A 15,130-nucleotide genomic window follows, 5' to 3' on the forward strand; every position below is an offset into this window, starting at 1 on the left:
GTCACCACGGGCTTCCGGTTTCTTCGAAGACACCGCCGCTTCCACAGCGAAGGGAGCCGCGCCGGGCGCGCCGCGGAGGGAATCCCATGTCTTCTGACTCGGCAGGAGCCCTGAACGTTCTGGAAGGAGGGGCGAGAGGAGGCAGGAGGAGCGCGGCAGACGCGGGACAAGGCCCGTTACCCAGCGATACGCGCGCGAGACCCAGGCCCGCCGTCGGGACCAGCACGGGCCGGAGAGAGGGGAAGCGCTGCAGCTACGGACTGAAAGGGTGGATCAGCTCTCAGCCGGAAAAGGGGCTGCCGCTGTCCGCGGGCTCGGCGCCAGGGCGGCGCGAGAAACCGGAAGTCGGGCCCGAGGGAGCTGGGAGGGCGTTCGCGAAGCTTGGTTCGGTCGTTGAGGTGGGGAAGTACGGGAGTGGCAGCGCGGTGTACTACACGTCCCGTGAGCCTCCGCGGCGAGACGGGGCGGGGCCGCGCGACGCCAGGAGGTGGTGGCGGCGGCGGCAGCGGCGGCGGCTTGGAGTGGAGTTGTGTTGGGTAAGAGCGTTACCGGCCCCTTTGTCTTGGGCCAAGCGTCGTTTTCAGGGGCGCCCTCTAGCGCGTCTTTTTCACTCAGCGTCCTCCTGGGGGTCCCCGAGCCTGTGGTGCTCTGCTCAGTAGCGCCGTTACAGGTTTACGAGGTGGTGTCGCCTGACGTGGCTGGGAACTGGGAAGCCTGTTAGAAGCTGTGTCACCCTCAGTAGCCTCTTTTCTAGGCTCCTTGCAAGCCCTCAGGCACTTGAGGTACAAGCTCGACGAATAGCTTAGGGGGGCTGTAGTTACCCACAAACGACACCGCGGCTTCCAGCACACTGCTCGGTTTATGGAAGGAGACACAGGGTGAAGATACCAAAGTTGTATCTGGCTTCCCTGGATGTTGCCAGCATTTTGGTTTTTTTAAATGATAGCCCCTAGCTGTGGAGTCACGAGTAGTTGAATTAATTACAGTCATTGAAGGTCGCAACCAGATGGAACCCCTGTAGCTCTAGGGTATTATTGATTAAATAAACAAATAGGAACAATAATTATAGAAAATTTAACTTCACTAATCGCCAATTAGCAATATGGACATTCCTCACCACCCACTTTCAGTAGTAGTTTGTCATCTGTAGGCTTAACCGTCAGCCCAACTGTCAGTCCAACAGGATTAATTCCACTCAAGGGTTCACTTGAAAATACGTTTTTATTGTTGCTGAACCTCTCTTTTTTGGTTTAGAGTTAAGTGAAAATTTATAGCTGTTATGAACAAAGACCACAAGTTGAAGTTATATTTTAAAAAATACTTAGAAATCTTTATTAGTGTTATCGTTGAGAAAGGAAATGATTTGCTTCAATTTACTGGGCTGGAGACGGGAGGGAAGCAGTGTTTTTAATATTTTGAGCAAGTATCAGTCCTTAACTTTTTTGATTGCTTCCATGATGCATTTTGAGAATTTTCAATTTCAAACTGAACCATTAGGTGGTGTGTTTTTACAAGCAGAGTTTTGAAGAATGCTAGCACAATTGTTTGAGGCATCACGAGTCATCGGAAATAAAGTGGTAACCTGGTTTTTAATTTGAAGGTGTAGAAATGTTTTCGAATCTTCTTTGATAATTTAAAATAATTTTAGCATTGTTGAAAAGACAGGGAAAATCGTTTTAATCTTTTCTTTCAGGGTAAATAAAATGTCATAAATCGGTATTTTGAAGTTTTATCTGGTGAGAGTCCATTTTTGTTTTACAATGCATACCATACAAATGGATTTATTAACAAACGTATAATGCGTTTATTAACACACGTATTTGCTTAATCAGCATATACAAATTTTATTAGTCAAGCAAAACATCTTAATTTTTCTTTTTGGGTTGTGGAACCCCTGCTAAATTATGACAAAATATAATCCATATATTCATTGCATTTAGCTGCAAATGGTCACTTTCCACCCTGTTTCTGCTTTAATTAGCTTTAGCAAATAAAATGAATTATTAGAGAAAACTTGTTACACAGTTTAGATGTAATCATGTATTAAAGGTTTATTATCACGGAAAGACCTCTGCTAAGTTAATGAAAAGTTACAGTCTTGATAGGGACATTTTATAGGAAAAGAGAATGGTTAGATAATTCTTAAGCCAAATAACAGAAAGAAAAGAATGTAGGGGTCCTAACTGATCATCTTAACTGATAGCCAACTAGTTGTGAGTGGTTGATTTTCCAGAGCATCTTGATTCCATTGAAAGTTATTGGAACTTTGCTTAGGCATTTTGTTCAGGAATTTTCATATTTTCCCAAGAGGGCGTTGTGAATTACATCATCCAAAAAGCTGTCTCCAAGGCCAAGTTTGGGCCAGTTTCTTTTCTTTTGAACCATTATATTTTTTGTAGCTACAAATTCAATTTAGAAAATAATTGCAGGAGGACCAAATCGAGTTATCAGCTGATCATTAAAAATTGTTTTTGCTACATACCCCTATGTGATTTTTGGTACATAACTTAGGAGTTCACACAAATTATTATTGCTATAACCAGAAATCATTACACTCCCAAACGTTTGGAATGGAAGAATATAACATATAAAAACAGAATTAACCTGAATTCCATTTCTTTCTAGCAATAAGTAATATTTATTTCTGGATACATGACATAATGAGGGAGGGGGCAGAAAGTTCTGTCCATTTTTTATGACATGCATTTCCAATAAATGTTTTATATTTTATAGGCCAGGCATGGTGGCTCATGCCTGTAATCCCAGAGCTTTGAGAGGCTGAGACAGGCTGATCACCTAAGATCAGGAGTTTAAGATCAGTCTGGCCAACATGATGAAACTCTGTCTCTACTAAAATACAAATATTAGCCAGATATGGTGGCTCACATCTGTAGTCCCAGCCACCTGGGGAGGCTGAGGCATGAGAATTGCTTGAACCCAGGAAGCAGAGGGTGCAGTGAATCGAGATTGTACCACTGCACTCCAGCCTGGGCAACAGAGTGAGACTGTGTCTCAAAAAAAAAAAAAAAAAAGCTTTTTGTATTTTAAAATAACAATAGTTTGTTATATGTTAAATATTCATCAACATTATTCTAGTAATTTAAGGATGACACAATATTAGAACTTATGTTCTTGGAAATTTTAAAATTTACTTTTTCTGTTTTAAGGAATTATGATAGAGTGATCAATTTAAAATATTTTGAAACCTCAAAATGTATTATGTTAGGATAAGCTTATGTGGAGGAAGTGAGATGGAAATAGGAATTCAATGAAAGGAGGGATGATATCAAGTTCTCAGCTGCTAAAGGAGAGCTTGTTCATGCACTTTTCAAAAGATGGATGATGGTAGATTTTAAATTACTATGGCATTTATATTCCATTTATGAAAGAAATTATGACTATTGACTCTAGCAGACAGTTTGTCCTGGACATACATTCTGTGCTTCACTAAGAACTTTTTGATTCGAATATGTTTTGCATTCAATAGGAATTGGTTGCTGACAGAGCTTTTTTTTTTTTTTTTTTTTCCAAAATAAAACATGAGTACCATAATTGTCTGCACAATGGCTAAATTCAATGATTTTCTGGCAGAAACATGGTGAAGAAAAATTAATGGTCCTAGAAAGCCTTTGACTTGAAGAATAATAGGGAGAAGAAATATGAGAACAACCAACAGGAGAACATCAACAGAAAACCCTAGAGGTGGTTGGTAGATTGTACAGAGAAGACCCAACAAAGGGAATCCTATAATACTTAATTAAAAAAGTAAGAGAAACCCTCCTCTGAAGCTTTGCAGTTATACTCTTTTGCTATTTGAGATATGAATTTGTTCATTTATTAAATATTTGGCAAATTATTGAGCACCAATCCATGTGCCAGACACTGTTTTAGGCACTGGGATGAAATAGGCAAAATGGCTTTCTTAAAGTAGAGGAGGTAAAACCTATTAAAGAAACCAGGCACACTGACAAAAAGCTGTGTGAAATTTAACAACATGATAAGAAATTCCCTTTTTTATTTTTTACCATAGTTACTATATTTGCCTCTAAAGAAAAAAAAAATTCTTTTTTTCCTACCTAGAATGGGAAGAGAATAATACATTCTGTTTTGAAGCTTTCATTTATATTTTAAAAACCAGGAAGACAAAGTCAATTATTCAGAGGAGAGCCATTTTATAAAGCTACAAATAAATATTAATGAAAAGATGACATTAAAGTTCATTAAGATCTATCGAAAGAAATTAAGCTACATTTTTTTCAAATAGATTATACAGCAAAAGAGAATTTTTTGATGTGGTGTGATGGTTAATTTTATTTGTCAACTTTACTGTGTGCTATGGGCTGCCGGTGTATTTGGTTAGACATTCTTTAAGGGATGTCTATGAGTGTTTTTAGATAAGATGATCATTTGAATAGTAGATGGAGTGGGCAGCATCATCCAATCCACTGAGGGCCTAAATAGAACCAAAGGTAGACAAAGGGAGAATTGGTGCTGTCTCTGCTTGAATATTTGAGCTGGGATATAAGTTTTCTGCCTGTGGATTAGAATTTATACTATTGGCTCTTCTGGTTTGTAAGACTTTGGACTTGGACTGAACTCTCTGGTTCTCTAGCTTATATATGACGGATCATGGGTGTCTACCTCCATTATCACATGGGCCAATTACATATGTATATATATCCAAACATGTATAGCTATGCATCCTATTGATTCTGTTTCTCTACAGAAGCCTGACTAATATACTTTGTACTAATTACAAAATTGGATATTGTTTCCTAAAGTTTTTGAATTGCCTATGAATAAATACTCAAGTGATTCTTAAGTCTCCCTCAAAAATGTGTTATTTATTCACTGAAATTATTAATTATTTGCTCTTGGTAGTCATTCTGTGTCATTCCCTTTTGGCTTTAGTAATCCCTTCCCTCATCCCACAGTCAAATCTGTTCACCTAGTTTTTTGGGTTTTACTCCTTAGCTGTCTGGACTATGGCAGTAGTGTTCACTTAATTTTTTTTTCCAACACATTCTTTATATTCATTTCAAAATGATGTTTAAAAGCTGTAAATGTTATCATTATACTTTTCTTAAACTCCTGAAATGACTCCTTAATATTTTTTGTTGGACCTTCTTAATATGGCTGAGCCTCTTTATCCATCAACTCTTGTAAATGCTCCCAATATAGGCACTGAAATTGGGTATCTGTACACACTGACAAGATTTTCATTCAGGTGACCCTGATTATTTTTTTACAGTATTTAATTTTGTAGATCATTGATATTTTAAAAATAATTTTCAAATTCTCAGAGAATTGGGGAACTCCAGAAAAATTCTCTTAACATTAGTTTGAGAATTATAGATCTGGTTCTCACATATTTGTCCTAAATGAAAACATATTTACAAGAGGATCTTATATGTCTGGGTAAGGAATTTTACTAGAATACATGAGTCTTAAATTTATTTGGAATATGTACCGATAAAGCATCATCACTTTTTCAACATCAAGTGTTGTATAGTACAATTCAAAGCCACACATCCTTTGTACTTGAAATAGAAAGGTTTTTCTCCACAGACCACCCAAAACTAAAATAAGAATTCTCAATGTTCTCCGAAATCTTCGTAATAGATTAGATTGCTATCTGAATATTACTGTCAGAAGTTGCAGGAGGCATTGATATCTCATTTTATCCTCCAACAATCCTTTTTCTGGAATAATTCAAATTTTCTGTTTGAAAAGTAGTTTATTTTCCTAACTAGACAATTCAATACATGTATTGTTTGAAGTAAGATAATATGTGCACATACCTGTGCTAGATAACAAGTTTAAAGATCACAGAAAATACAGAAAACTATTACTACCTAGAAATACTAAACTACATTGAGAATGTCATTGATATGTTGAGTCCAGTAACTGAGATGATTGCTTAAAACTAACTGAGTTTTAGAAGCCAGGTGATTTTTTACTTGTATTATTTTTGATTCTTAATACTATATTAAATGAAAGTGGAAATGGTCAGATTTACCACCCTAATTATCTTGTGTTTTAAGTTGAGGATTTATTAGTAACAAATATGATTTAAAATTATTCCTAACAGTCACATTTGTGAAAAATGTAACTGTTTTTGATGGTAAGCATTCATTAAGTTTGAATAGTTATTTTTCTATTTTGGTTAATATTTTCTTATGAGATAATATAGTATAAAGAGTCTAAATCAATAAAAAAAAATTTTTCTATGTAATTAAGTGGAAGACAACTAAGATTTTCTAGTAGAACTAACTTACCTGACAAAAATATGCATGTGGGTATCTTTGATTTCATGGGCAAAAATAATGGCTTGGGTTGAAGAAAGAGAAGGCCTTGGGAAAAATGTGTATCTTGATGTAAAATAAATTATCAGAATACTTCATAATCCTTGCTTTGTAAAGATAAATTAGCAACCAAAAAAAAAGTTTGAGAAGTTATGAAGGATTTCCATCCTTACAAAAGCTGTAGAACAAGTTATCCACTGTTTTTCTAGGAGCAATAAAAAGTTATTCACTGTTTTTTATAGAGCAATCAGGAAATTGTCAACTATAAAATGTAGCATTAGGTGTATTTATGTGATATGTTCATGAAACATTCCTTTATGTAAGAGGTAATTAAAGATAATGTCTTTTTTCCCCTATACATCGTAGATTATGATAGTCCCATCTCCTCTTGGCTAAACTTTTGAAAACTTAAATATTGATTATAATTCATAATTTCATTTGGTCACTTATATTTTAATAAGAAATTTTAGAAAAAATTAGAAATCATTGACATTTACTGGTTTTGCTAAGAGGATTGGTTTAAAACCAAATATATCAGTAATTACATTAAATGTAAGTAGACTACTCAGAACAAAGATGTCATATTGGATTAAGAAAAAAAAATGTGGGCTGATTATAAGAGATACATGGGAAAGAGTGAAGGAACAGAAAATATTAATAATGCGTACATTAAAGTAGCTTGGTATAATTATAGTAACATGAAACAAAGCAGACTTTCAGGAAAAAAATTATCACTTCTACCAGAAGATAAAACTATTTTGTTTATATGCATCTAAAGAAACAGCCTCGTAAGAAATGAAGTAAAAATTGATGAAAATAAGAGGCAAATCTAAAGTAGATTTTAATATACATCCCTTGGTAACTGATAGAATAAACAGGAAAAGAATGCACTACTAAAAGAGATAACTGGAATTAAAATGATTAACATCACAGCCACTGGTATGGTTATTGTTAAAAAAACAATAGAAAATAACTATCCTAAAATTCGTATGGCATGTCAAAGAACCATCTATAGTAGTTTTCTTATGCTATGAAGACATGAATGTTTTTAGAAGTTTAAGAGAAGCATTAGTTTTCTTTTTTTTTTTTAGAGAAGGAAAATAAGCAAATCATGAAATGTTAACCAAAATTTCTGAAGATTGGATATTATTTCATCACAGAATGAAATAATAACTTTTTAAGAATACCTTTTTTCTTCAATTACAAAGGTTTAGAAAGTACCTGTTGAAAAACAGAGCAAAGTAAAACTACAATGTAGCCATTGATATTAATACATTTTGAAGTACATTCTGCTAATCTTTTTCTGTGCATTATTTACAACCTTTTTTGGTAACTTTTCCTTTATGTTATTTTAATAGGTTCAGGCGATAGAAGTGCAGTTTTGTTGGATAGATAGACATATTGCTTAGATTTGATGTATTAGTTGTTAGTGTACCCATCACCTATTTGTATCCAATAGGCAATTTTTCAACCCTCATCCCTTTCCCACCTCTCTCCTTTTAGAGTCCCCAGTGTCTATTATTCCCCCCTTGTAGTTCCATATGTACTCATTGTTTAGCTCCCACTTACAAGTGACAACACGTGGTATTTGATTTTCTGTTAGTTGTTTCACTTAGGATAATGACCTCCAGCTCCATCTGTTGTTGTAACAGACATGATTTTTTTCTTTTTTATGGCTACATAATATTCCATGATCTGTATCTATCTATCTACAAAAACCCCTTACATTTTCTTTATCCATTCACCCATTAATAGACACTTAGAGTGATTCCATATTTTGGCTATTGTGAAATAGTTTTACAATAAACATGAGAGTGAAGCTCTCTCTTTAATGTAATGATTTTCTTTTTTTGGATATGTATCCAGTAATGGGATTACTGGATCATATGGTAGTCTTTAGTGTTTTTTGTTTTTTTGAGAAACATCTGTGCTGTTTTACGTAGTGGCTGTACTAAATTTACATTTCCACCAAAAAAAAAAAAAAATCTCTATATATGAGGATTCTCTTTTCTCCACATCCTTACCAGCTTTTGTTGTTTTTTTGTCTGAGCCTTTTTAACTGGGGTGAGATGATATCTTATGGTGGTTTTGATTTGTATTTTCCTGATGATTAGTGATGTTGAGCCTTTTTTCATATACCTTTTTCATATTGGCTATTTGTGTGTGTGTGACAGAGTCTCGCTCTGACATCCAGGCTGAAGGGCAGTGGCACAATCTCTGGCTCACTGCAACCTCTGCTTCCCAGGTTCAAGTGGTTCTCTACCCTTAGCCTCCTGAATAGCTGGGATTACAGGTGTGTGCTGTCATGCCCGGCTAATTTTTATATTATTGGTAGAGATGGGGTTTCACCACGTTGGCTAGGTTGGTCTTGAATGCCTGACCTCAGGTGATCCACCCTCTTCACCCTCCCAAAGTGTTGAGATTACAGGTTCGAACCACTGCACCTGGCTCCATTTGTGTGTCTTTTGAGAAATGTCTACTCAGATCTTTTGCCTATTTTACAATTAGGTTTTGTTTGTTTGTTTGTTGTTTGAGAGCCCTATAGTTTCTGGTTATGAATTCCTTCTCAGATGGATGGTTTGAACATGTTTTATCTCATTTTGTAAGTTGTCTCTTCACTTTGTTGATTGTTGGCAATGCAGAAGTTTTTTGGCTTCATGTGATCTCATTTGTTTATTTTTGCTTTTGTTGCCTGTGCTTTTGCTGTCTCATGCAATATATTTTTGCCCAGACCAATGTCCTCAAGTGTTTCTCTAATGTTTTCTTGTTGTAGTTTCATGGTTTCACATCTTAGACTCAAGTTTTTAGTCCATTTTGATTTGATTCTTGTATATGGTGAGTGACAGGACACTAGTTTTATTCTTTCGCATATGGTTATCTAATTTTCTCAGCATCAGGTATTCAAGAGGCTGTCCTTTTCCCAGTCTATATTCTCAGTACCTTTGTCACAAATGAGTTGACCGTAAATGGGTGAATTTGTTTCTGGGTTCTCTGTTCTGTTTCATTAGTCTATGGGCCTATTTTTATGCCAGCACAAATGAGTTGACTATAAATGGGTGGATTTATTTCTGGGTTCTCTTTATTCTGTTTCATTAATCTATGGGTCTATTTTTATGCAATTTTGGTTACTTTGGCTTTGTGTAGTATATTTTGAACTCAGATAGTATGATGCTGCCAGTTCTTTTTGCTCAGGATTGCTTTAGGTTCTATTTTGGTACCATGTAAATGTTAGGTTTGTTTTTTGTATTTCTGTGAAAAATCTCATTAATATATTGATAGGAATTACATAGAATGTGTAGGTTGCTTTGGGTAGTATTATCATTTTGATGATATTAAATTTTGCAAACTAAGAGTATGGGATGTCTTTTCATTTTTTTGTTTGTTTCTCCTCATCAGTGGTTTTTCTTGTATAGGTCTTTCACTTATTTGGTTAAATTGATTTCTAGGTATTATATATTTTTGTAGATATTATAAATCGGATTGCTTTCTTGAGTTCGTTTTCATATTGTTCACTGTTGGCATATATATATGTATATGTATATACATATATATGTGTGTGTATATATGTATATATGTGTATATATGTATATATGTGTATATATATGTGTGTGTGTGTGTGTGTGTGTGTAAATCCTACTGATTTTTGTAGTTGATTTTGTATCCACAATTTTACTGAATTTGCTTAACAGGTTTTTGTTAATTTTTGTTCATTTTTCTTTCTGGGTGATCTGTGTATTCCCAATATACAGAGGTGTTAAAGTTCCTTACTATTATTGTATTGCAGTCTATCCTTCTCTTTAGATCTTTAATATTTCCTTTGTATACTTGAGAGCATCAGTGGTGAGTGCATAGAGGTTTATAATTGTTTTATCCTCTTGCTGAATTCGAATTTTTATCATTATATAGTGACCCTCTTTGTCTCTTTTTATAGTCTTTGATTTTTACTCTATTTTTCCTGATGTAAGTATAGCTATTCCTGCTTTAATTGTTTTAATTTTTTTTTGTTTCAAGCTGTATGTAATACCTTTTTCCTCCTTCAACTATGTGTCTTGATAGTTGAAGTGGATTTCTTGTAGGCAGTATATTTTTGGGTCTTGTTTCTTTGTTAATTCAGCCACTTTCTGCCTTTTAATTTGAGAATTGAGTTAATTTACAGTCAGTGTTATTATTGATAAGTAAGGACTTATTACTTCCATTTTGTGGCTTGTTTTCTGATTGCTTTATAATTCCTTCCTTTCTTTCATTCATTCTTACTGTCTTCCTTTGTGGTTAAGTGATTCTGATAGTATGCTTAAATCTATTGGTTGATTTTTGAAAACATTTTTGTGGGTACATAAGTGTATATATTTATGGGCTACCTGAGATGTTTTGATACAGGCATGTAATCGGAAATAAGCATACCATGGAGAGTGGTGTATCCATCTCAAAAATTTTTCCTTTGAGTTACCAATAATACAGTTACATTCTTTATTTTAAAAATATAATGAAGTTTATTATTGACTATAGTCATCCTTTTATGCTTTCAAATAGTAGGTCTTCTTCATTCTTTCTGTTATTATTATTATTTTTTTTACTCATTAACCATTTGTACTTCCCCCACCATTCTCCTATTACTCTTTCTAGCCTCTGGTCACCATCCTTCTACTCTGTATGTCCATGAGTTCAATTTTTTTGATTTGTAGGTCCCACAGGTAAGTGAGAACATGAAATGTTTTTCTTTCTGTTCCTGGCTAATTTCATTTAACATAATAATCTCCAGTTCCATCCATGTTCTTGCAAATGATGGATCTCATTCATTTTTTGTGGCTAGATAGTACCCCTGGTGAATATGTACCACATTTTCTTTATCCATTCATCTATTGATAGACACTTAGGTTGCTTCCAAATCTTAAATATTATAATCAGTGCTACAACAAACATAGGAGTACAGATGTCTTTTCAGTATACTGATTTCCTTTCTTTTGGGTATATACTCAGCAGTGGGATTGCTGGTACTTGATATTTTCAGTGAATCTATTACAGGTTTTGGGATTGTGGTTGTCATGAATTTACAAAAACATCTTATCGATGTTATTTTAAGGAGATAACAGCTTATCTTAGATCACAAAGAAAAGAATAAAAACAAATAATGAAGAAATAAAAAAACCCTCTACACTTTAACTCCATTCCTATCACATTTTAACTTTTAGTTATCGCATTTACAGATTTTTTTCTTATGCCTTATAAAAAATTAAGAGCATTTACATATTTTTATATTACCCATCTCTTTACAGACTTATCTAGCCCTTTTTTTTTGATAGATTTATCTTTGGAGTTTCATTCTAGAGGTATGAGTCTGTTGCACCCCAATGTTACAGTACTAGAGTTCTGGATTTATCTCTGTACTCAGCTTTACCAGCACATGGTGTTTGGCAGATTGTGGGAAGGGTGTCACGAATCTAGAAATCTGATGTTTTTATTGTCTGATGAGTTTTTTTCACTTCTCTTTGGACCCAGAGATTGCTTCATCCTCAGATTTCAGTTCTGGGATACTGTTGGTGGTAATCTTGGCAGAAGGTATTTGTTTTTAGTTTCTTCTTGAGGAGAGGTGGAGCTAAATTGCTTGTACTCCACCATTTTGGTGATAAAACTTTTGTCTCAAAATATATGTTGAAATCTTTCGTTCACTGATTGCTCCCTAACCCTTTTTTCTCTTTTATCTGTATATTTTTATGTCTTAAGTGTAACTTTAATGGAAGGAAAAATAAATTAGTCTGTAATCTTAAACAGAACTAGACAATTTTCTTTATTTAACAATATACTGTGAACATACTGTTTAAGCATAGGCATGATTTTAGTTTTGAGATTGAAATTATATTCTTTATTTCTCAGTTATGTTTTTAGACAGTTCTAATGAAATTCAAAGTGAAGACAGAGATATTTTTCCATTACTAAATTCACTACATGATTTTTTAAATATTTTACTACTGATTTGTTTGGAGACCTTTAGTTTGTTTTGTTTCTTTCCAGAGGAGAATTCCAAATTATTCCTATCTTCAACCTGTTATTTTACTCTGCAAATTCAGACGTGATACATGCATGCTCTCAATTTTGCATCATGCAATTTAAAACTACTTCCATTTTTACATTCTCATTTTAAAACTTGTGATAGAGTCCTTAATATTTTTGTAGTGATTCTTTAAACAATCATTATACAGTTGCTCACTGGAACTGAGAGTAAGAACATTATTACTCTTTATTGGGATGACATTTGCTTCAAAAATAAGGAAAGTAAATGGCAATGTATAAATCATTTTGAATGACAAGTTACAGTTGTCTAATTAGATTAGCTCAAGATTCTGTTTTTGTGTACTATAGTTTAAGGAAAGTGGTAAACTTAATTAAAGACTTTTTTCACAGTAGGGCAACAAAATTTTACCTTTAAGCAATCAGCTTTATGACTTCCATGACGACATAACTTAAATCTTAACATCAATTGAGAAAGGGCACATGCAGGGAAAAATAACTAAACAGTCTATATTTTGTATTCTCAATCTGTGGATGTAATTTTTTAATTTATAATATGATTATATTTGAAGACAGTCTGAAGAACTTGATTTTAACTGTCTTTGTTAGATCCGTTTTATTCTTACAAGCCTTAGTATACTGAATAAAATTGGCAGCCATTCAATGTAGACCTAAAGCATATAGCTTGATTATTAAGATTTGAAGTTGGCATTTAACACAGTTTATCAAATTTCCAATTATTTACTTACTTTTCTCTTGAAAATATTTAACACAGCAGAATATAGTTGCTGCAAAAGACATCAGCCATCAAATATGGCAATAGCTGTTTTTGTCCATTCTACTTTGACTTCTGACTTTGCATGAAACCTATCAGTTATCTTTACTATTAAAAAAGAAAAGAAGCTCTTTATTAAGCATCTTGGAGCTATGCTAGAAATTATCCACCAGTATCTGCGTTAACTAGTCTCTGAATGATAACAGTTTTGCATAGATATAGGCTCTTAATAAATTTTTGTGGGATCATTAAGTATAAGGTTGACATATGGGCACAAATTTCTTAATGCAGTAAAGGAGTCAACAGTGAAAGTTAAATATACATCATAGAGAAGCTTAAAGATAAATGTAGTTTAAAGATTAGAAAAAACTAAATAATTATTTGTTGAGCACTTAAAATCATGAAAGACCAAGTAATTAGGGTGCTCTCATTCTACACTGGTTTTTGCATATTTTAATTTTCTTACCTGACTAGAAATATAACTCACTTAAAAGCAGTCTAGAAAGGAAATCAAACATTTATTATGTCTTCAGTGTGTCTCAGATACTGAAATGGGTTTTTTCATATGCTGTTTAATTTCATCATTAAAACTGTCTACAAATTAACTATTATTACCATCTACATATACAGATGATGCAAAGATGTTCAGATCATTTAACTGACTTGCCTTAATTTGAAAAACTCATGGGAAATGAAGTGAGAATTTAAGCCCAGACTTAGGGATGATGTTCAACTGTTACTTATGGCCATGATTGTTGTTAAATATTTTGAATATCAACACTACCTAAGCCAGTCTAACTCTGAAGTTGATATTTTTTTCATTATTTCATGTCTTATAAATATTTATTCAGTGCTTCTCTTTGACAAGTGTTCTTTTAGATGCTAGGGATAAAGCAATTAATAAGATAGATATGAACCTTGTCCTAAGTGGACTTGTCTTGTAAAGGACTTCATTAAATAAACTATAATACAATGTATTGAGTGGCATGTAGAGGGAATGGAGATTACCGAGGCATATAATAGGCATATTGACTCCTACTTACTGTCTTTTGGATTAACTTACACATCACTTCTCTCAAGTAGTTGGACGCTGCCTGAAAGTATCAGGTGTGCCTTATGTGCTTCCATAGTATACTATATTTGGCCCATAATAGTTCTTATCATCACTTGGGAGGGGGGATCTTGTATTTACATTTGCATTTACACCTGGTTCATTGCATTTATACCTGGTTCATAGCAAACCCTCAAGAAATAGTTCTACAACAAAGAAAAGAGAATCAAAATCTGAAACCGTAGCAAATAAGTGAGAGTACAGTTTTAGATAAGCTTTTAGGTATTTGGATGAGAAGTGATGGAAATATCCTTGTAAAGCCAGAGGAAGATTTCTCTTTTGAGAATGAGGAGTATGGTCTAGAATGAAAAAGATTTAGAATAATCACTGAGGGGATGTTAGAGGAAAGAGAGAAAGAATACATTAAAAAGATAGCCTTAAACAAGTGCTATAGAATGAGAGTAAAATTCTTAAGGTTAAAACAAAAGATCAACAAAAAAATGTCCTTAAGAATGTTACTATGAGTTCTTCCCTAATGATAATTAGAAAGTTTATCTGTGTGTTTTTCTGAAATCTGTCTGTATACAATAAATATCTTCTGCTTTAAAATGGGTCGTTGAAACAAAGTTCAGAAGGAAAATACATCTCTGTTCTATTTCCAAAACATTTTTTTTACACTGAATGTATTAACACCAGTCAGTACTTGAGCAACGTTAAGGAACTTAGGACGTAAAAAGAAATGACTGTACTCTTTAAATGGGTGAATTTTGTGAAATGTGAATTGTATCTCACAATAACGCTTTCAAATTAAAAAAACGAGAACACTTTTCCATAGCAAAACTAAAGAACAGAAAAATTTGACCAATTTTAGCTTAAGTAACATATCAAGGAATTTCTTAGAAGGTGGCTTTCTGTTTGGGGGAACAAAGGCACAGGTGAATTATGATGGAATCAATCTAATCTTGGAACAAAAACATCAAGTAAGTCAAGTTT

At 34.0% G+C, this 15,130-nt stretch overlaps 1 protein-coding gene across 2 annotated transcripts in view; it reads left to right on the plus strand.

Annotated features, from left to right (window-relative positions):
- The first annotated feature begins 86 nt into the window (after positions 1 to 86).
- The window catches only part of ZCWPW2 (zinc finger CW-type and PWWP domain containing 2), a 153,945-nt gene continuing 138,901 nt past the window's right edge, over positions 87 to 15,130 (plus strand). For both annotated transcript variants that reach the window (XM_074405769.1, XM_074405768.1), the window contains exon 1: positions 87 to 536. In XM_074405769.1, the coding sequence (XP_074261870.1) occupies positions 87 to 536 (450 nt within the window). The remainder of the gene's footprint in view (positions 537 to 15,130) is intronic.

Source organism: Saimiri boliviensis, chromosome 9 (assembly GCF_048565385.1).
Source record: "Saimiri boliviensis isolate mSaiBol1 chromosome 9, mSaiBol1.pri, whole genome shotgun sequence".
NCBI lineage: Eukaryota > Metazoa > Chordata > Mammalia > Primates > Cebidae > Saimiri > Saimiri boliviensis.